General features: G+C 38.5%; 1 protein-coding gene across 3 annotated transcripts; it reads left to right on the top strand.

Moving 5' to 3' along the window:
* Positions 1–252: 252 nt before the first annotated feature.
* On the top strand, positions 253–23,094 carry MARCHF7 (membrane associated ring-CH-type finger 7). 3 transcript variants are annotated; one of them, XM_071562811.1, is made up of 10 exons: positions 253–3,907; positions 8,692–8,850; positions 10,918–11,089; positions 12,663–12,830; positions 14,374–15,168; positions 15,337–15,490; positions 15,585–15,754; positions 16,974–17,083; positions 18,442–18,555; positions 22,186–23,094. In XM_071562811.1, the coding sequence occupies exons 1-10, from the start codon at positions 3,650–3,652 to the stop codon at positions 22,312–22,314; spliced, it is 2,229 nt and encodes a 742-aa protein (XP_071418912.1). In that variant the 5' UTR covers positions 253–3,649; the 3' UTR covers positions 22,315–23,094. The 3 variants fall into 3 exon arrangements, with proteins under 3 accessions (XP_071418912.1, XP_071418910.1, XP_071418911.1); XM_071562810.1 differs by adding an exon at positions 20,326–20,374 and having other exon boundaries at positions 257–3,907; positions 14,374–15,490; positions 22,186–22,311; XM_071562809.1 differs by having other exon boundaries at positions 255–3,907; positions 14,374–15,490.
* The last annotated feature ends 74 nt before the right edge of the window (positions 23,095–23,168 follow it).

The raw sequence follows: 23,168 nt of genomic DNA, 5'->3' as shown, positions 1-23,168 counted from the left end.
TGCCACTTGAGGTTTGTTGAATTCCTGTGTATGTAAACAAAAGGGTTGAGTTTTTAATTTCAGTGTCTTTGTGCTCATTCAGGAAACCCTTAAGATGTTGGTCCTGTAAAACGGTACCATTCTCATTGTGAAATATTGTCTGCAAGAGGAATTCTGTACTTGTACACAAGTGCTAGTGTGGGTTTTTATTGTGAGAGCATTGTCTGGCTCTGTCCTGTGCTCTCTGATAGCTTAGCATGCTCACGGTATTTGTGAGCACCTCCCGGTGTTCCCATCCTGAGCGTAAGCCTCGTGTGTGCTTTGTGTGTATGGAAGCCAGCTCTGAGGAGGGTTGCTTCTCAGGCTTTCAAGGTACAGTGCTTAAAATGCTTTTTAGAGAGCTCTGAAAAAACACCCACCCCAAGAGGCCTCTTTGTGGTGTTGGTCACCAGAGCTGAGATGCCCAGATCTAGTTTAATCTGGCTAGTAAAACTCGTGTGCTGGCTCCCTTGCCTTCAGCTGTAGCTCTGTCCAGCCAGGGAGCACAGGAAAGGCTGAACTGAGAAGTGTCTGGGGAAACCTTATTGCAGCCTTCCTGTATTTAAATGGCACATGCAGAAATGGTGGGGAGAGACATTTAGTGGAGCTTGTTGTGACAGGATGAGGAGTCGTGGTTTTAAACTAAGTTTAAGGAGGACATTTTTTATGATGTTGAAGCACTGGTGCTGGTTGCCCAGAGAGGTGGTGGATGCTCCATCTCTGGAAATATTCAAAGTCAGGTTGGACAGGGCTTTCAGCAACCTGATCTGGTTGAAGATGTCCCTATTCATTGCAGGGGTGTTGGACTAGATGGCCTTTAAAGATCTCTTTCAACCCAAACTGTTCTATGATTTTTTGCTAGTTGCATTGCAAGTAAATTTTATGATGGATACCCAGAAACTGGAAAGCTCTTGGTAATTGCTTTTCACTGAATCTTTGTTGAAAGGCAAAGGTAAAATCCAGTTTCCTTGAGCAGAAGTTCTTTGCCTAGACCATAAGGCCTTTTACTTAGCATCTTTTCACCTTTGCATCAAACCAGGCAGGGTTTCTCTTGTCAAATGCCTGTTCTTACATGACTCCAGTTGATCTTTATAGCAAGATTCTTCTCATTTGCTGGCTGAGATAAGGACTGCAGAAAAAATACACAGTTGCATTCAAGAAATTAATCATAATGTGTATGCATAAACTGACATAATAAATTTTGCATTTTCTATGTGCTGCTTTGATCTTGTTTTAACACTTCTGTTTGGTGTGTGTACAGATTCTGCAAGGTTTCCTTATTTGGGAAAGAATAATATTGTATAGGTAATATCATCCTGACCCACTCAGGTTGAAATCACAGCCTGTGCTAATTTACAGGATTAGGCTGATGGATAACATTGTGCTCTAGGGGTTGCTACTGAAGGAGAAAATTAGTCTTGTGCCTTTTTATGTGTGTCTGTAGAAGCAATTTGCTAATTTTGGACTCCATTTCAGCTTCTGAAGGTAGTTTGCTCTGGTGTCCAGTCTTCCACCCTGTCCTTTTCAGTCCTTTCACTCTGAAGGCTTATGTTTTGTCTGTTCTGTGGATGGCAATTCTATTAGTATTAGATGATTTCTAATTTAGTCTTGAAACTGTGGTTACACTTCTGTCTGTTCCCCTGGTGCATCTGGACGTTAATTTCTACCAGTAGGAGCTTCTGTCCCTTCTTCTTGAACCTGTTTTCTCTGTGTGTCTGACTTTTATCTATATTACTTAATTTGTCTGGTTCCACACCTATCTGAAACAAAGTGATTCAGAAGCAGAATGATCCATAATAAAGAAGATACTGCTGGCACTCTGTCAAGTACTTAATAGTGCAGAAGTGGATGCATTTTATTCTGTCTGTTCCTTACGTTTTATATCAGGGTAAAGCATAGACAAACAGTACTTTGAGTGTCAGATCTCGAGACGTACAGCTGTCCTATCCAGCATCCACACTAGTCTGTATTACTCTGACATTATTTTAGTTTCAGAGTTTGCAACTTTTGATAGTTACTTTTTCAGACTCAGTACAGCTTCGTACAAGTACTAGACTTGCAGTGCAAGTTAAGGCAGATTACTGTGAAGCTTAACTATCTTTACAGTTTAGGAAGAAATATGACTGGTACATTTTATTGCACTAGTGATTCACTTGAGGTCGTATAGCTTAGATTATTAGATTTGTCCTTAATTTCTTTTAAACTTCCGTGATTAACAGTGTTTCTCTGAACTTTGGAGCACTACTTAGAACATTCTTATTGATAGAGCTGTGCTTACAACTTCAGAATTGTATAAATTGCTCAATATTTACCTAGGGATTTAAATGTGATCTGGGAAATTTAATGAATTCCTTATTTCAGGTTACTAATGCAAAGTCAGACAAGTGAGAATTTCAGATTCCTGACCAGATCTTTTTTACCTGATGATGTCTCTGGCAAATGTGAGTGGGTTGCTAATGTTGCAAGCATGGTCTAGAAGCTGGTGTGCTTCTCTGTGATACTACCCGGTACACAAAGGTAAACAGTCAGCTGGTGTTCTTTATATTTTAAAAGTCCTGCTCGCAGGGTTAGGCATTTGGGCCTTGAGGACTGTTGTAAAGCTGGCAACTGAACATGCACAAGAACAGTGGTTAAAAAGATCCTCTGTTTGGGCACTGGAGTCGTGTCCGAAGTGGCTTTTACCAGGTAGAGTGTGTCATGCAGCGTGACTTTAGTGAAGGTCAGCAGCCCCGGGGAGGTGAACTCAACTTGGAACTGCAGGCAGACATGCAGTATGTCAGGATTGATGCAGCTGCTTTTTGCAGACAGTGATACTGATAAGCATGGCTGAATTATGGAAAAAAAATTGCTTTACTGATGGATAGTTTTTGTTCTGATTCTTTTCTTTCAGTCAATAAAGCTTGCTCCTCTTCTCAGAAGATTAGGCCAGAATTGCACCACTTCTGCAAGTCACCTTGTACCAAGGGAATCCTTGGCCATCTATTTGAATTGATGGTTATCATGCTACTTTTCACATACTGCACCACTGAGGATACTGCAGTTCTCTTAAATTTTTTATTTAAGAACTACCTTCTGTGGTCTGATTCTGTTGGGTAGCATCCTCAGAACAAAAAATCTGAATATTAGCAGGGCAGTTAGGTAGCTCTCTGGAGTTAAAATAAACATTCAGTAAGTCAGAGGTACATTATACACCTGTGAGATAGCATGTACTCCTTTACATATGTTGACTGTTGTGGAGTGGTCTTTGAAGAAGTTAAAGGCAGGGAAATTGCAGATATGTTCTTTCACAGAGGGGTGAAGTTGTGTAATTTTGACCCTGAAGAATAAGTCTGACTATAATTTCTACAAGCGTTGGGTTACAGTTCATTAGCAAAAATGTAATATATGAAGTTAAGAAATGTAAGTACCTGACTCATTTTGTGTTAGTACAAGAGCTGTGGGGCTCTTAAGGGAGTACCACTTACATTTATAATCGCAAGAGTAATAAAATAAGTGTAGCAAAAGGGGCTGCATTTCTATTTTCTGATGTGGAATGGGAGGAGGTGCAAAGAAGAAGTTACAAAAACTAGAGTGAGAACTCGTTTCCCCAGTTTACTGATGCACAGTCATCAGCACTGTGTAAGTAATTGGTATGTGTGAATCATATTTATGTTACACTCAGAATTACTTGTGCCTGTTTTGCATGAGGTCCCTGCTTGTAGGAGGAAAAATAATCAGTGTGTCCTTGTACAGGATACAAAGAATGGAGTCAAAACCCTCAAGAATTCCTCGCAGGATATCTGTTCAGGCTTCCAGCGCTTCTCTAGGATCTAGAACACTGACTGAAAGCAGTTTAGCTGGTGCATATAGTACAAGAGAATCTTCATGGAGATTAGAATCTGGATACCAGGTAATTTTTTTTTCTTTTTGTAAAGTATAAATTAATTTCAAATGTGTTTTTACTAAGAAAGTCCCAAAACTCAGACAAAAAAAATCTAAAATGCAAGAATTTAATAATCAGGCCAATGACAGTAAACTGTGAACTGATAGTTCTGTATTTTCTGTTTTTATTTGCTTGTGTTTGTAGCTGCTGCACCTTTAGAAATTAGCTCTTTCATGAATGAAGGGGCATCATGATACTGTGGGTCTCTTTTGGCATGAGTCACTGCCATCTTAAACCTGCGTAAATGGAGTTTTCTGTAACAGGGTGGAGTGAGGGTTTTGTTTGAACTTAGATGTGAATAGATAGGCAGTTAAATGTCAGATCTGAGCAGGGTCAGCCCCGCTTAGTACTTGGATGGGACACCTGCTGGCAGTACCATACCGAGGGCTGTGGGTTCATCCTGAGGACTTCCTGTCACTCGGCCGTGGCAGATGAACCTGAGGAGTTAAAGGGTGGGGCAGTTTCACACACGCTGTCCCTCACCTAAAACATCCACTGCGAAGGCTCCAAGGACACACCCACCTGGGCAGAGCCCTTCCCAGATCTTCCTTCATGAAGCCTTGGCCATGATGATGAGATGTGAATAGGACATTACTCTTGATGTATTGATGATGCAAAAAGTACAGGACTATGTTTTGAGTTAAGGAGGCTGTGCCTTTCTGCAGCACTTCTTATGTTTTCATTTTGTGAAGGTAAGAAGAGGTGCTTTAGGCTCCCATCAGCCTTAACACTAAAATGTCAGTGTGTTGCGCAGCTGGGTTCTGTGTGCAGGAGACAGGACTGAGGGAAAGGCCTTTGGCTGCTTCACGTGCAGCATTTCACACTAACCAAAGGGCTTCTGGCAGGGTACAGGGAGCCATGCTTAGCAGGAAGTACTCACACTGTGCAGGTACTTCCACTTTTGGAAGAGTGTTGTGGGAAGTAGAGGTGGAACTACTTTAGAAATTATTTTGGGCACTTGGAAGCAACAGATAGAACAGTTCAGCTCAACTACCTGAGTAGTTTGCTTCTGTTCCTGACAGCAATTCTCACTTCAACTTTGGGCCCAGAAATGTGAGCCCATTTTGATCTTTGAAATTGTGGAAATGTAACTCTGTGATGAAATGTTTGTATTTTTTTAAAGAATGGTTAGGAGTTTGGTCCCTGCTGACGTGCTATCTGGGACATGGTGTTATATAATGCCTTTTTCAGAAACTGTTTTACAAGTAATAGGATATTATTTTTAGCACAAGTACACATAGTGTGTTACATCTTTGTTATCTCTAGCATGCACACGTTCATTAGTATATAGGCTACAGAGAATGTGTAAGGGCAGCCAATCTTCAGTAGTTTTTGCCTTTTGGATTCCCCCACATGTTTTACTGGCTGGCTGCTCAGCAAAAGCAAATTAAACAGTCTTACTCTTTTGTAGGAATTTATGGACACAGTCCACAGTGTATGTATACTGAAAGCTGTTGATCAGAAGATGAGTCTTCAGCTGAACTGAAGTTTAATGTGTTACTGCTGTTAAGAAATTTTAACACAATGTACCTTACATTATTTCATTTACTACACAAATTGCAGTGGGTTCACTGTACTGTGTGTTCTTGTGACTATTTCCTGTTGAGCAAAGTGCTTCTAATCTGAGGAATGATCTTTATAACACTTAGGGGAAAATATTTGTATAGAGGGTTATGTATTATCCCGTCTTTCTACTCTCAGTTCTTAGAAGGTAGTCTGAGACCTTGTTCCATGAGATCGTGCTTAGGGATAAAAGCAGAGGGAAGGTCCCTCCCTTGGCTAACCTTTGGTACTTGTAGAGCTGGTGGAAATAAATTACATTATTGCTTGCAAGTTAAGATCACAGAGACCAGGGCAAGAAGAAACAAACCATCTAAATAAGATTAATTCCAGTCAGATAGGAATGGAAAGGACAGGTATTTTTGATTAGTTAATCCATTCAGAAGCCTACCTTAAAATATTTATGAGCTACTTCAGTTACAAATCCTTTAGGATTTGTTGTTTAGAAGAAAAAATGTGTAGCTATCCATAATACTTTCAGTATAAAGATAAAATTTTGAGAACTTGAGGACTTGGGTTTTAAATAGAGAATAATTTCTAAAAAGAGAATGTGTGATTGTAACTTAACTCAAACTTGTGGGACAGAGCAGTCAAAATTTGAACATTTGGGTTTGACTAGGGCTAAAAAATAAGAGAGGTTTCTGTTTTTATCCTTCCCCCTTTTTCTCATATATGTATGAATTCTTGCATGTCATGCACTTCTGAGATTGGATTGTGTACTAGCCTCTGCTTCTCTGAGGAGGCAGAACAAAGAGGTTAATTGTAGACTAATCAATGTATGTGATATAGTGTTGTTTCTGGGTGACTTAATAAAAGTATAAAAATTAAATTAGTGTAACATTATGAGAAAAAAATTCCTTTGTTTTGTTACAACATAGTAAACATTTGTGAGAAATGAACTGTAAGTTTGTGGGTTTTTTAATGGAAAGATAGGGTGAAGTATAGTGTATAAAATTGTTTTGAATGTTTTCCTGGTCATATTTTTCTGCTACTTTGATCACAAATAGACTACTTTATGTAGTACTTTGTTAAGTTCTGACAATGGATGTTAAATACCCTTAAGCTGAACTGAAGGAAGAAAGCAAACTGAGATTTTTTTGTTTGTTTGTTTGGTTTGATTTTTTTGTTTTTGTTTTTTTTTAGTTTCAGATATACCAGTTAGTTTGATCATCCCTGACATCATACTTGATAATATACTTTCTCCTTAAAGTCACTTTTTTGATTCCCAGTATGTTGCTTTTTTTGTCTTGGGTTTGGGACGTCTTTCAAAGAAGTGAACCCCGTGCAGAGGTGCCACAGCTACCAAAGCTGTGTTGGCATTCGGATGGTAGGTGGTGTGGCTCCATGACTGGGCTTTTGGAGCTGTCCTAGTCTTGAGAGTGGTGTTCTTGAATTAAGGTCCTTACTGTGGTGATCCAGACACTTGGAATGAAGTTCTCACATCTTCAGAATCTAACAGTTGGAAAGAAGAAGGCAAAGGCAGGTATTTCAAGAGCAGTTAAGTCTGCAGGTATGGCTCATGTTAAGGACATTTGAAGAGAGCTTTACTTTTATCCTCAAGTTGTGTAGTCTTCTGACCACAGACAGATTATCCATATATGAAATGTTAGAAATATGATGAATTCCACTGTGACTTGAAAATACGAGAAAATGTACTGGCTATTACTTCATTTCCAGTTTAATTTTGCTTGTGAGAACAATGAGCCGTGAATATTTCTTCAGCTTTTTAAATCTCCTAATCCTACTACTCCTAAGAAATGGTGACAGCAACTACTGTGTTTGTAGTATTAGTAGTTCGTGGAAAGAGAATGTACAAACAATCATTTATAAGTGCTTCTTGGTGTTAATAAAATGGTTGGATTTCTGTTACTTCTATTGATTTTATTAATCCCAATGATTATTCTATGGAGCAAATTAAATTACACTGTCTTTCCTCAATTGTCATCTAGTCATTGAAATTCAGTGTAACTAGTGGTCTAGACTAGAACCTCATCCCTTAGGTTCTCATTAAGATAAACAGATTTGTATGCTAAATGGTTCCCAGTTTAATTATTAGTAACTTGCCTCAGTAGCCCAGGAGAGGATTGGAGCTCCTGATTTTGGAAGAGAAAACACAAAAAGAGAACAGTCACTGTGGTTGCCCTGCAGACTTCCTCAGACTTCAAATAATTTGAGCACTTTGTTCTCAGGGAATGCAGCAAACTGTTTATTTGCAAAATAGTTTTGCCAAACAGTTTGTTATGGTATCAAACTGGGGAATCAGTATTTGTGTCTGAAAAGGCTGCTAAACCCATTTACCTGATTTCTGAAGCCCAAACGGGTTTTATGCCTGGTGCTGCTCACTGTTTTATTGTGATCTTCAATGTTAGTGGTTTATGAAAAGCTCAGACACACAAAAGTTTCAATTCTGTAGTGAAAAATGGAAATTTATTTTTGCTGCTTACATGAAATGTAGTTGGAATTAATAATGATTGATTTGCAGGCCTTCCCTACCAATATCATAATGATGGATTCCTACAATAGACTGCAGAGAAATAAAAAACTGAAGTAGTGGTAAAAGGGAAGTATTTAAGACTTGGAGAAGATACTGTGTAATTTGCAGTAGCATTTTCAAGGAATAATAACTTGATGACAGAGTTTACATTTGCTGTACAATCTGTTTTCATAGGACAGATCATAATGGTTATGTAAAAATAAGTATCTTTTTGTAGACCCCAAAACATTATTTTTCTTCTTTCTCCCCCACCTCTTTGCACCACTCTTTCCTGTATTAAAACTGATGACCAGGACAAGACAGATAGGTTGCTTTAGTGGCCAAATAGGTGCTTTTATTGTCATGGAGACTTTCTGCATGTGTTGGGTTCTTTGCATAACACTGGAAAGTGAGGTTTCTAGTTCTGCAGTACCTTAAATTGGGATAATTCCTGATAAGTCTTACACTTCAGCTTTTTATTGTCTGTGGTCAAATGAGAGGACAAATGAAGGAACTGATCATTGCTATAAAGTACTTTAAAAAATCTTTCCTTTTGCCAGGGGTTCACTCTCAAGCCTCTTTCATTTTTTGGCTATCCCTTGAGGTATCTTACTAAAGGTTTCCAGATTTGTTACTACCTCCACTTCCATGTGTTCAGATCAGATGCTGAGTTAATTATGAGTTCCAAGATGCATATGATAAGTGTGTTGTTCTTCAGGAACCCAGTGTATTGAATAGTTCCAGTGAGGACTGGGAAATTGGAGAAAGAGATCCCCGTGAGGCTCCCTGGAAGCTGCCGGCGTCCTCCCCAGCCCGCTACTCAGGGACACTGGATCATCCGCATTCTGGAAGGTTTCTGGGAAGCAGAAGCAGATTGGTGAGAACTGTTAATGTGTAATACCTGAAAGAATGTTTAAACCCCAGGGTTTTACTTCAGCTTTCGCAAAAGCTTCTATGAGGGGCTCACTGTAATGTTTGTGGATAAGTAGATATTATTAATCCAGGATGAAGCAAGAGCTAGAAGATAGCAGTGCTAAGAAATTTTTCAGAGGATGAAAATAGTAATGTGTATTAGTTTTGCTAAAAGTTAATAAATGGATTTGAAGTGAGTGGCTCTGCAAATGTCCGTTTAAAAAGAAAAAAGAAGAGGGTGATTAGAAGCTGATACATGTTACAGTCCTGTGGATGGCAACATTTATATTTATAGTCAGCTTGTTCCACCAGGTATTTCTAGGGGTTGTGTTTTTTCCATGGTACTAGTTTTGTGAGTTAACACAAAGCTGGTGGGTGTGGAGACCTGCTTTAGGAAAGTTAATTTTGGAGGCATAGTTGGCAGTCTGCTTGTCCTTCCTGCCGTGCTGCTTATGGCACACCGTGAGAGAAAACAGAGGCTGAGTTGTGACAGGAGAGTCAAGGCTCAGACCTTTACAGCTTAACTGAGTTCTAGAATGTGCCTTTGTAACTTCAAAAAAGTAGTTTGTGACATGCTTATGCATCGTGCAGTGACAATAAAATATTTTGAATTGCAGTAGAAATATTAAGATGGGAAAAGGAGAAAACTGTGAACAAGTTTGATGGGATGGTAGTGAACAAGTGAAAAATCTCACTTTCAAACTGGGTACAAAAGACTGCCTGCATCTTTAAAGAGGTGTTTGTTTTCTTAGGTATCTTGAAGGTGAAGGCACTTTCAGACAGTGGGGAGGGGGAGGGTGCACATGCTGGCCTTCAGGGAAAGCCGTGGTTGGTGTCTGTGTGCAGTTAAATGCAAGTGGAATCTGTGGTTATAAGTGGTCTATGTATTCAGGTAAGTTGATGCTGTAGAGTTTTCAAGATGAAAACCTTTTTCCCCCCATTAAGGTTAATTTTTCTCTTAAATTAAATTTAAGAAGTGAACATTGCAGAAGGCACTCTGAAACTTCCACTTCTGGATTAGTCAGTGATTAAAAGTTAAGTGATATGTTAAACAGAGAATTCATGAGGGAAAGTAACCTAGCTTTGTGCTTGGTTTTTGTTGTTGGTTTCTGTGCCTCCCTGTCTGTCTTTCATGATGGGATGAGAGAAATACTTGGATACTTTTTAGTTTAAAATAGTAAAAGGTTGTGGCTGAAACTTAGTAAAAACCATAACAAAATAAAACCCCACAGCTATAACATACACTCTAATTTGGTTAGGCCTTAGATGATCTTGGTTGTAGATGGTTTCTGGGAAGACCAACAGCTCAATCAAGCTTTTTGATTGAGGTCAGCTTTTTTTCTTTTTAAATTTATGAAAAAATAAACCCAAACCATTTCAAGTAGAAAATGAAAACCTTGGCTGCAAGTAACCAGACAAACAGCTTTATAGACTATCCCATTTTCCCCCCTAAGTACTAGAGTACTAGTTTCTGAAAATTGTTCTATTTCAGTGCTGTACACTGCAAAAATTGTTTTGTACTTATTCTGTACCCTGAACTGTATAAAATATACCTGTTTCAAACAATTTACTTGAAGCTCACTCCTGAGCTAATTACATTTTGGGCTGGTAAAAAGTAAGTTGGAATAGTTAAACTCTTAAGTAAAATAACGTAGCTGATTGGCTTTGGCTATTTCTGGTCAGCAAAATTATGTTCCCTTGGAGATCTGTAAAGCTATATTTGATTGTGTTCATAGCATCTTGCAGGCCAGGAATATCTTTTTTTTCTCCCTTGTAAGCCACATCTATCTATAAAGGAAAAATGGTGCTGAATGTCATAGAAACTGGCTTTTGTTGGTAGGACTGTATTGAGTAAATCTGGAAATACTAATCCAGAGTGCAAGCCTAATTCCCAAGTTAATTTAAAAGAAAAGGTTTTATATATAAATCTTACTCTTCACTATTTTTGTGAGTTTTACATTAAGTAAAACACTTTTGTTCAGTGTAAGTACATCTGAAATACTGTGTAATTTATTTTTTAATGTTATTTCAGTCTACATCATCTTCCTCTCATTTTACATCTGGGTGTTATGGTGAATCTGAGAGAACTCAGGGAGCATATTCAAGACTACACAGCCAGCAGCAAGATAGTGATTCAAAGAGACCTAAGCTGTCTTGTACATCTACCTCTTCAGTGAGAAGTAATGGCTTGACTGCCTTTTCAGGTGAGAGGCTCATTACTTGAGCTGAGTTACATCAAAATTGTCTGAGAAGTAAGATCAGATTTTAGCAAGTTTTAAAAGCCTTACTTTGAAATACTATGCTTTTATTATTCTTGAACAATAAAACCTATCAGAAGAGTATGTTCACAATGACAGCAGTACCTCAAGTACTGAGAATGATCTTAACATAGTCTTTTGAAAACCTAGTTGTACTCATGTTTTTTCAGAATTATAACCTCTACCTGTTCCATCTGCCGTAAAGCTGAACTTCATGGCTCAAGTATGTCTGAATTGGTTAAGATTTCAAGGAAAGAATGAGTGCAGCTGCTCTTCCTTCATGAGTCAGATAGTGTTGGTACATCATTGCGTGCCAGGGGCAGCAGAAAGGGAATCTTTGCCATGCTTGGCAATATGTTCCAAGGACAGTGTCAGGGCTGGTTAGAGTGCTGTGGTTTGGGGACAGGGAAGAAAGTGTTGTTTTTTTTTAGCAGGACCTAAACTTATACTAGAGGCCAGGCAAAAAGAAACATTCTATGAGCTCTTCCAGGAAAACCTGAGATTTCTTTGAAGCTTTAAGTAAGTTGGTGAAACTTGGATAAACAGAAGTTAAGCACTATGCCAACAAAGGTCCAAAGCTCCGGAAGTAATGGTCAAAAACTTATGCTGAAAATGTTTCTAGAACGTTTTATTCAGCTTACCCTTACTTGCATGGATTAATTTTTTTTAAATACCCCCTTAGGAAACTGCACAGCCATCTAAATGAAAATAAATGAGTTCTTGCTTAAAACCCAGTATTAATGATGCTTTCTTACTCTGTTAATAAAATGAGGACCATTAACATTTCTCCCTGAAATAGAACTGTTTGTCCTTCCATTTCTAGATCGGTTGGTCATCACATTGCTGACCAATGACTGCTTAAATTTGGTTTTATAAGTTAGCAATGAAAAAAATCAAGGTGAATTTGTAAGAACCATAGAAGAACACTCTTTGGATCAAGAGTTTCATCCACAGCTGAAGTTTGTACAGTTCCCTATGTAGTTGTTAGCAAAAAAACAAGATCTCTTTTTCCACTGACGTGTTTTACTCTGTAAATATGGAGAAGAATGGTATTAGTCATTGTTCTTAGAGTTGTGTTTAAACTACATTTAAGCCTCAGCTGTCTTTATGGAAGATGAACTTCAGAAGCATTTAAGTAGCATCAAGTAAAATGGCATCATTTACTAAATCTCAAGCTGCTGTTTTGCTATATTGTGAAAGCTGTTTAAGTACTAGCTACCATTAGGAAGCTAGATGCCATTTTCTCTTCCTCCTCTGTCCTCTATGAGTGTTAATTGGTCTGACTCTTCAGAAAGTATTATTATTCTTGTCTGGTTTAGCTTTCAGACCTAACTCACTGCAAGATTAAATGTGTGCCAGCACAGTGTTGCTTACTCTGAGCTTTCAGTACTTAATCAGCTTGTGGTAATGCTAAACTCACTGTTGTAATGGGATAACAAAAATGCATGTGTAAGTGCCAGCTTTAATGGGTTTTTAGATGATTACAGACACATGGGTTTTACTTACTTTTTCTTCCTAGATTCCTCATGGAGATGCAGTAGGATTCCTAGATCTTCATCAGTGATGCTTGGCTCCCTTGGAACTGAGCTGGTGAGAGAGCGAAGAGAATTGGAAAGAAGAACAGATCTGTCTGTTAACAACCTGGTGGAACCCAGCTACAGAAACAGTAACTTTCCACCTTCAACATGTATGTAATTGTGCAACTGAAAGCTCATAAACCTACAGTTTGTGTACCTTTTAGTTTCTGAACAGGTCCATAGAATCACATTTGGTTTGGAAGGGATCTTTAAGGTTATCTTGTTCCAACCACCTGCCGTGGACAGGGATAACTCCCACTAAAACTGTTTGCTCAAAAGCAACATCCAGTTTGGCCATGAGCACTTCCAGGGATGGGGCAACCACAACTTCTCTGGGCATGTTAATATTTTATACAAAACACTAACCCAAAATACCTATTTAATTTTGAGATATCCTTTTAAGTAAGATTGATTAGCTGCTTGACATACATTGGCCAAACCACCAAAGGATGTATAAATGGTGTAGCTTGTAGATGCATTCAGTCATAGAAGGTGGTATGAGTGCTCCCTGCTGTCACTGTGTGATTAGTTAGTAAGGCTCTTTTCTACTTTGTCTTAAGATCGCTTTGTATTTAGGTATGGGGAAAGAAATAATGTTATTTCACCCAGGAGATTTTCTTCTTAAAGGTGCCCATGGCATATTATCTTTTTTCATTTGGGTTCTCAAATAATTATTAGGGAAAAGTAGACCACCGAAAATAAAAATTAATGAACACATACTTTACATGAGGCAAGAGGTTTGTCTCATGGCAGCTGCTGGGACTAGTAAGGACTTAATGTGCTGTAGTTTCCCCTTTGTGTTCAGCGTTGTGTGGCCTTCCAGAGCTGTATATATCTACAGAAGATAAGCAGAAAAGATAAAAACTACTTCCAGATTTTGTCCTGCAGTCTTGCCTCAGCAGAGGAGTGTATTTTAAGTCATCATACTCTGCACTTCTTTAATGAAGTAGATAGTTTGTATTCCCTGGTAGAGCCTAATGGGAGAAGTGGATAAGTAAACAACCTTTTGTGCCGTCCATGCTGCATTTGTAGCAGGAGTGCTGCTATTAAGTGCTATAAAAGTAACTTGTGACTGTGTTCCCTGCTGTGTAATAAAAACCATATGGTAGATGCTTGACATCTGTGCAGGTGTTTCTTTAGTTAGAATCTACCAGATGCGTAAACCTCGGCTTCAGTAGTAAATGGTGATGGCAATGCAGAACCTATAAAAAAATGTTGCCAAAACTTAGAAGCATTAAAGGTTTCAATTCCAGAATACATAGTTTCCATCTCCTGCCTTCATCTACCTATGCTTATTCCTTCTTCCCCCTTTTCCCTCCTACAACTCCCAAATCTAGCTGTTAGAGGAAGGAGTCTATCTGACTTTTAGCAACCTCAGCTGCTTCATGTAAGTTTAACTACAATCAGCTACAGTGAAATTATTCTCAGTGTGTTGAGGGACAGTATTTACAGAAAAGATGCTTATAAGAATCATAGAATGTTTTGCATCAGAAGGGACCTTTATAGTCCATCTAGTCCAATTTCCCTGCAGTGAGTCCAGACATCTTCAACTAAGTCAGGTTGTTTGGAACCCTTTTGAACCTGACCATGAATGTTTCCTGATGTGTTAGAGCACATCTTGTCATAGTATTTTCCTCTGGTTTTCTGCAACAGATCTTCAAGACAGGCCTGCCTCTTCATATGCAGAGGGAGCGAGACCGAAAGAGAGCTCATTGGGCACTTTGAGGCTGAATGCATCCATGAACCGCCAGTTGCCTTCTGATCGTCAGCCATCTTTTTTCAACAGAGACTCTAACATGAGCTCCTCAAGATCCAGCTATTCTTCAAGACAAAGGAGAAATGAATTGGAATCTCCACAGAGGAGTGTGCAGCCAGCATTTTCTCTTAGTGCCATTAGAGATGAACCGCCTTCCTCAAGTGGTTCTGAAAGGGTTTTATCTCCGCAGAGGTCACTGCATGAGCCAGCAGCTGACAGTGAAGGGAGGCGCACAACCAGGCAACTGCTGTCCCGCTTGGCATCCAGTATGTCATCTACCTTTTTCTCCCGAAGGTCTAGCCAAGACCCATTGCATACAAGATCGTTAGGCCCTGAAGAGTCAACGGTGGCCCCAAGAGTTCAAGCTTCTACTCTGTCGAGTAGTCATGGAGCCGCAACTTCGGAAATTCCAGGACTTCAGTCATCTGAAGCTTCTCAGGGGTTTAGTTTTCTTGGACGAAGATGGGGTTTGTCAGGAGTTTCACAGAATCGCAACTCTGATTCAGATGGGGAAAGCTACAGACCAGACTCTGAAAGCAGGAGCACAGGATCCTGGCTGTCATCCTCTTTGAGGAGCAGATGTACACCTCTCTTTTCCAGAAGAAGAAGAGAAGGAAGAGATGAATCTGCAAGGATCTCTACCTCTGATACAACTGCTAGATCACAACATGTCTTTAGAAGGAGAGGGTCAGGTGAGGAGATCTCTCTTGAAGCATCAGATAGCCCTCCTCGGGCTTCTGTTAGTAGACCACCAACACCTGCAGTATCTGGTATTTCTACAGCTACTGCCTCCCCACCAGATTCAGCCCACAGTAGAAGAAGTTCTGGAATTCTGCCTGGTTCTCTCTTTCGCTTTGCAGTGCCTCCAACATTAGGAAGCAGTCTATCTGACAACCTTATGATAACTGTAGATATTATTCCCTCTGGCTGGAATCAGTTTGATGGACAAGACAATGACAAGTCTAAAATACCACCTTCAAGAGATCCAGAAAGACTCCAGAAAATTAAAGAGAGGTAAATTAGTACGGTTTTTTAAGATAGTAAAGTGTACTCTATTGATAAGAGGGGAAATGTGTCACAGTGTTCGTTGGTATTCCCTCCTATTCAGCCTGCTTTTAGAAGATTCTGAAGATGAAGAAGGTGACCTATGCAGAATCTGTCAAATGTCCTCTGCGAGTTCTGACAACCTTTTAATAGAGCCATGCAAATGCAGTGGAAGTCTTCAGTATGTTCATCAGGAGTGCATGAAAAAATGGCTGCAGTCCAAGATTAATTCAGGTAAAGCAGATTGTAGACCAAGGTAGACTTGTAGTTGTATAGGGAGGCCTATCAGAAGGATTGCACTTGCTGAGGTATTTAGTTGAAAAACGAGCATATGGGACAAACAGCAATATGGCACTTCCAGGCTTATTGTGTATCTGTCCAGCTTCTCATGTGAGTAGTTCTAAGAACTGTATTTGTTGTATTAGAGAATTACATTTTTGTGGTTGTCTTCTAAGGTATGAGACAAAATACAACATGGTGGAAGTGTAGCTTTAGAACTACTTCAGAACACTTAGGTGGTACCACTTGGAGTTGAATTTGCTCCTCACCCTTTCCTTTGAGTACAGTTGTGCTTTTTTGCAAGACTTTTATAGACAAGCTGACTGTTGCAGAGTGATAGGAATTTGAAAATCCAAAAATACTTTTCAACTGTAACTAGACTTACTTTTTTTTTTAAGATATGAACTCTTCTTCAAGGCACTTTGAAACTGCTTGTTCAAAAATTACTTCAAAGTGCATATATAATTTTTAAAGAAACACTTCAGAAATTGCACACTGGGTAATTAACTTAGATACTGCTCAATCAATGTATTACAAAAATATCTGCAGTATTCTTAACACTTAAAATTGATGGCTTTGTAGAAGACACAAAAATCATGGAATACTTTTACCAAAGGAAGGTGCTAGCATCTGTTTGCTTTTTTACTCAATATCAGAGGACTCACATCAAAGTAGGGATGTATTAGAAGCCTCACCCTATAGAAGAAATTAATTTGAAGTATTTAACTATATGTAAAGACAAATCCACCATCAGTTTGCGTTGTTCATCTCGTTCCTTATGGAGTAACTTGTTCTAAAACTGGTACTCAAGACAAAACATTACTCTCACAATAAGCCATTCTGGTATATTTATTCTTATTTTTAAGTGTATTTGGATTACACGGTAGAACTCAAAGAAGACCAAGAAGTGATATTGTGCCAGACTTGCAGTTAGAGGCATGTTGGATTCAGAGGGAACGTGTAGCTGTCTAGAGAACAAACATTCCACAACATTTAAATTGTGACAGTAGCAGATGTCACTACATTCGCATTAGAGGCTTTCTTTTCTTCTAACCTTGCTCTGCAAAATAAAGCTAAATTATACTTAAAGTTTGCAATGTTTATATGGTAGTGTCCTATGTTATAGATTGTTGAAACTTGACACTGAGTTTCCCCTTACCCTCATCTCCACCAGGTTCTTCTTTGGAAGCAGTGACAACTTGTGAATTGTGTAAGGAAAAGTTGCATCTGAATCTGGAAGACTTTGACATTCATGAGCTCTATAGGGCACATGCAAATGAACAAGTTAGTATGTTTTACCTACTTTGGTAAGTGTTGGTGTAGAGCTGGGAGGGCAATCTTTAGAAAAGGCAAGTCCATCTCCATTTCAGAAGGGCTGTTATACATAGAAAGTAACATCAGTGTGGAACAGATTTTTCTCCTCAACATTCAGACTAATTCTATCTTGGTGCTGTGCTTCCCAGAGCTGAGCTTTCCGTAAGTACAATGAATCTCTTTTCTTGGTTGCAGATCTGGCATCTAGCTTTGCAGCCCATTGTCTCTGTCAGATAGGTGCAGTGTGAATTCTAGTAGGATTAGATCAAATTCCACATTGTTATGAGTGGCTGTCTTTGATTTTAGCTGTTTTTGAACACACTTTGTCAGTTGTTTTAAACATACCATTACAAACTTTTTTTTTCATTAAAGTGGTAGAAACTAATCTCTTTTCTAACAGCCTCTGACTGCTCCTTCAAATTGTTTCATAAATTAAAAATAATCAAAGGGCCATTAGTACTACTCTTGTTATATAAAATGTATTATCTTAGAACTACTGGATTGCAGAGTAGTGAAAATGAGTAAATAACTCAAAGCCGGTGCTTTTAATTAACTTTATTCAGAGGGCTTTCCTTATTCTCTGGGTTGTATTCTGAGAATATATAAAGACTAATGGTATTGGCCTGCCTCTGAAGTTGAAAGAAAATACCAAGTGATATCAGTTTTGGGCCAGAACATCAACCTCTGATTTTTGTATTATTTAGAATAAGTTCTTGCCCTAGTACTCTAATTCGTGTCAGTTGGGATAAACTCTGAAAAGTCTTTCTTGAGAGTGCCATTATCTTACATTTTAGTACTGAGTATTGGTTACTGTCACTGTACTTAAATAGAAATAATAGCTTTTAAGTTTTTTTTAAAGAATTGACTATATTATCTGTTCATTTTAAAAGTTGTTCTTTATCTTAGGGAAAGGAATTTCTCAAAATATTTGTAACATCATACCCTTTTTAAAATGCATTCCTTTATTTTGGCTTTCTGTAAGGCGCTGGGACCACAGAAGAGGAACCAGCAGCATTCATTAGTTTTATTTTCCGGAGTGATACAATACTCTGATTCTTTCCTCTAATTATGCTGAGGTTTAATTTGTTGAACTCTTATTTATCTTCAAGGATAACATGTTAAATCTGGGGTGGGTAGGAAGAACCAGAAGTATAAATAGCTTTTCAGTAATTAAAATTTTTTTTAGTATTTTGTTTCCCTAATTCTCTTGAAACAACTAGCGATAAATATATAATAATTCCAGTAAAGTCTAATTCTTGTTCTACTACTTGAATCATGTATGCAGACATATTAGTGAGAGTCTGAATGTTTCTTTGTTCTCCTTTAAGGCGGACTATGAATTTATCAGCTCTGGTCTGTACCTGGTAGTGTTGTTACACTTATGCGAGCAGCGCTTTTCTGATATGTTGGGAATGGCCAACGAGGCCAGCACACGTGTCAGAGTAAGTATGCAGTGTTTTCTGGCAGGGATTGTCGTCTGGAGTGACCTAGGAGCTAGACACCCAAGAAACACGCTGTTTTTAACAAATCTAGGTCTAAAATGAGCTGGGCTTGTCAGTGGACTAACACCATGTTTGATTTGAGCTCAAGGTACTGCATTATTGCGGTTTCTGTGTTGCAGAATGCTTTATGTCAAGGTTGTTGGTATTTCATTGGTTTGCATGTATGTTGTCGTGATCATTGTGAATTTATGCAAAACTGGAGGGTTGACTTCTCTGTGTACAAAACATGTAGTTATGAATGTTGAACTACCTGATCTGTTTCATTTTTCTTGTCTACATTGCAAAGGTCTGGAACTTGCAGTGATTGTCACCCTTAATATGCCTAAATATGTACTTGGCTAGTAACATTGTGAAACAGACCATGCCTATAGCATGACTTTTTTAGCATTAGGCCAAACTATTATTAGTTGTGTTTGACTGGATTCTTGTCACTTTAAATGGCTTGGCTTAGAAATGTGGGAAGTACACATTTTCCATGTAGCAGATGAACATACAAAGTTCTTTCTGCATAGTGTCTCTCTCTAAAATCCAGTATTCTACATGTCCATTTGATACTAGATAATGAATCAATACTGTCAGTCAACTGAGCTCCTGAAAAGCTGATTATTTAGTTTGTTTAACTTAGATACAAAGAAGTGAGAATATTAAGTTTACGCAATGGGTATTGGAATGGTTGACTGCCAGCAGGTACCAGGCCTTTGGGGAAAAGGCAGGACTGTGCTCTAATCTCTTAAGGTATTAGAACAGTGGTGCTTTCTGTGCACATCTAATGTAGAACTTGTATTCCAAGGTCCACAAATGAAATGTACAGTGTCCCTGCTGCTAGTGTAGATATATAAAAGACACAAAATCTAATGGTAGCTGGTATCCAGTACAGTACAGCTTGAGTGTGTTACAGATGTTTTTGCTGGATTTTCATCAGAGGAGGCATTACATGCTTTTGAGTGTGACACTGCATTTTAACCTAGTGAAAGCACCAATGCTGCCATTTGACACTGAGTGTACAAGTAAGCAGTGGAAACTCATTTCTATTTGCTGCGTCTCAAGATCTGGCCTTTCACTGAAACAGTGATGCAGATTGCCAGTGCTGGGAAAAAACCCTCGACTGAGGCATCTTATTCTTGGGGATTTCAGCTTTGTGTTTTGATACCACATACTTCTAACATTAAACTGCCACCCTTGCCTAAAAAGTAATCTTGGTTTTAAGATTTTAAGTGTAAACAAAACCTTTAACTATATTCATGCATTTTTCATTAATCTCATTCAGTCAGAGGGCTCTGTTTTGTCATATTAGTAGGGAATTAAATAAAATGAATCTAACTAATGCAATTCCTTACCAAGATTATGTTTTTCTGCATTACAGTTTTTAGGAATGGTTTTCATTAAACTGGCACTTGTTTGTGTTTTCTGCTTTCAAACCTGATGTGTTTTACAGACTGTAGAACATGAAGATGATGCCACTAGCTGCTACCAGAAACATTTGACATAGAGTGGAAGCTGAAATAACTGCAATAGCAATTTGAAATCTAATGTGTGGGGATTTATATGAAATTTTGAATTGATTTTTTTAAGTTGGGCAAATGGGTTAGTGTAACCATCTGGCATGAAGCTTTGGGATGTAAAAAGTGAAGAAAACTTTGCTAACTTGTTGCAAATTTCTGCAGATAACTTTGCAACTTTTAAACTACTTTCTCTCTGCCTTGTTTCTAGTTTATTAACCTTGCAAGAACTCTTCAGGCACATATGGAAGATATTGAAAGTAGGTGCTTCCCCTTTTCCCCTCCCCTCGCATTAGATTGACTGAATGCTAAATAAGTACAATCCTCCTTGCCAAGATTCATAATACTGAACATAATTACTGAAAACTTTACTTGACCCAGCAGTGCTTTTTCCATCATCAGTAGAACTATTCTGAGGGGGAACTGGTTTTAATTCTCCATTATTAATTTCCCAACAGCATAGAGTTGTTTAAACTACAGAAGTCTTATCTGCAAGTGATTAAAACATTCCTTACTAGTTAACAGTTTGGTTATTGTGGGCTCAGTGCTGACCTTCAGGTTGTTGCCTTTTACATGAGTCTTAGTAGGAAAGAAACATTTCGAGTTGAATATCGCTGCACTTCTTCTGCCATTTCTTCTTCCCCTTCTTTTTTTTTGCCTTTTCCCCTTTCTTTTTTCCATTCACACACACTTTTGGGTTGTTTGGGTTCCTTGATCAGACCTATCACACCTCATGAAAGAAATTGAAAGGTTGCCAGTTTTTTATTAAATTCTGTGCTCTGTACAGACCTACAAAATGATCTTTCCTAATGCTGTCGGGCTCTGTGTTAGAGAAGAGGTGACAATATCTGAAAAAAAAAAAGATCAGAAATTCCAAATTACATGCTGACTTCTGGTAAATGTATCCTGGATCTATTTCTAGGCATGACGAATAGGCAGTAGATCTACTTTTTTTTATTCCCTAGTGTGCACGTGAATGTCTGTCAACATTCAAAGTTTGCATATGAGTTTTCACTACAGAGAGTGCATTTGAAGTACTATAAGGAATGGGGAGTGTCTGTGTGAGTTTTAGTTCAAAATGATTGTTTCTGTGTTCAGAGAGTCAAAGATGGGCTAGAGTTCTGAATTCATTCTTAAGTTGTGTACATCCTTATTAGAGTAAAAATTAACCCTAATGAGCATCATTTTATACCTCTATTTGATTCAGCCTTTGACTAGCAGGTGAAGAATACTGAGTTTCAGGTTTATCACTGATGCGCTTCAGTTCCATTTGTCTTTAAGAACTGAAGAAGGAGCAGTTCGGCTTTTCTGCTTTCTGTGGTCGGGGTGGAACAAATTACTTCAGTGTGAATACTTTCTTGCCTGCAGACTTTGCTTAAGAGGACATATTAAATTCCTGTTAAAGACAAGCTAATGCTTTGCAAACCTGATGTAGATGTGTGTACTGACTTTTATGTTATAGTTGACAAATGTGTATTTGTCTTTTAATTCTCCTTGCAACAACAAAATCCTCTGCATATGTGAGCTTCATGTTCCTCTTGCAAATGGTGAAAGAACAGGGGTGGAGAGAAGAGCTAGGCCCAAGTAGGCCCAAGTTGCATTAAGCAACATCTGTGTGCGTGTGCCTGTAAAAATTTAAGAGTCTCTGTTTGTTCAGGCAGCTGAGCCTTTGGAGGTGTTTTAGTATCCAAATTGTGAACTTTGTGAGTCATTTCTTTCCCTTGTGTTGGGTGCCGCTGTCACGGATTGAATATCTCCTCCTCTGACTACTGTTGGAATTAGCCACTGTAGACACTGCAGAAAAGTTGAATCTCTGGCGTAATGAAGTTTTCTTCCTTTTACTTTGAGGAAGAGCAGCAGGAGGACACTGCATTTTGTACTGTTGAGTCTTGATTTGCAAATGCTATAGTTTGCATTTAAGAATTAAGCTATGTGGTTATGCAGGGTTTGGGTGTCTATCACAAACTGCTATTTAATATCATGAAATCACCTTTGTTTCTGCTGGTCCTGAAGTGCATTAATTTCACAGAACTTTGTCAAGGCTTCTGATTATACTGTGTTGTTCCAACAGCTTCTGAAGATGATTCTGAAGATTGATGCTGGTAGAACTTTCCTACTGCAAGAAACAAATGGAATTGCTGCAGAAATGCTGAACTGGCAAGAACAACGTCAACATGCATTTGTTTATTCCTCTCCTTAGTAAAAAGTGCATTGAATATTACTGTAGTTTTTGAAGCATTGTTGAATTCAAAATAAACTGCTGCACAGTGGAACTCCCAGTGGACTTGAGAACTATTCAGCATGTGTAAGGATTAGATACATAGAAAGCAACTTCCCTTTTTAAATTCTGAGGATGATATGCTTTGTTTTGGAAGACATCCAGTTATGAATATTTAAGGAAGCTCTATCTCCCTTTGTGTTTCCTTCTTACTGTGGTCAGATTTCTGGTTTTGTCTTACTGAGTTTTGCTCCTCTACTGGCACTAAGTGGTTATAGTGGGTTTCAGGGGGAGGGTGGGGATGTCATGTACTTAAATAGGGTTTTTTTGGGTGTTCTTAAATGCCTCTTTTGCTGCATCATACATAGCTGATTGCCTCTGTTGTTAATAAATAAACAGGAGGATAAGCAAAATACTGTAGAGATTGTTTGGGTCTTGGTTTATTTGAAGATTATTATTTAATGCAAAAAGCAATAAGAACTTGCAGTGGTCTTTTAATACTTGGTGGTGGCTTTTTTATGTACCAGTTTGGAAATTGGAGATTGTATTTGATATCATGTGACTGTTCCATTTATGGAATATTGCAGGTGTAAACTCTTGCATTTCAGCATTCCTAGCAGATATGCACCTTGATAAAGACCTAAGGTTGTTTAGTTGAATCAGACTTTTTTTAGAGCCCACCTTCACTGTTCAAAGCACTGGTTATCAATGTGTTTTCTAGTGTTGTCACCACTTTATAAATAAAGACAAAAGAGGTATGCATCTCTCCTGGTATTGTCCATTTTATTGAAATATGGATGTCTGCCAGAACTTACACTTGAAAACGTGGAAAGCTG

Source organism: Pithys albifrons, chromosome 8, assembly GCF_047495875.1.
Source record: "Pithys albifrons albifrons isolate INPA30051 chromosome 8, PitAlb_v1, whole genome shotgun sequence".
Lineage (NCBI taxonomy): Eukaryota > Metazoa > Chordata > Aves > Passeriformes > Thamnophilidae > Pithys > Pithys albifrons.
Note: the sequence above shows the minus strand (reverse complement) of the source record. Positions and strands in the feature narration are given on the sequence as shown.

Excerpts from the sequence above, each read along its gene's own strand:
- MARCHF7 (XM_071562809.1), top strand. The coding sequence starts at position 3,650 with ATGTGTGAATCATATTTATGTTACACTCAGAATTACTTGTGCCTGTTT. Across the intron at positions 15,491-15,584 it reads CTCCAGAAAATTAAAGAGAG|CCTGCTTTTAGAAGATTCTG; the intron begins GTAAATTAGTAC and ends CCTCCTATTCAG. Across the intron at positions 17,084-18,441 it reads GGGCACATGCAAATGAACAA|GCGGACTATGAATTTATCAG; the intron begins GTTAGTATGTTT and ends TTCTCCTTTAAG.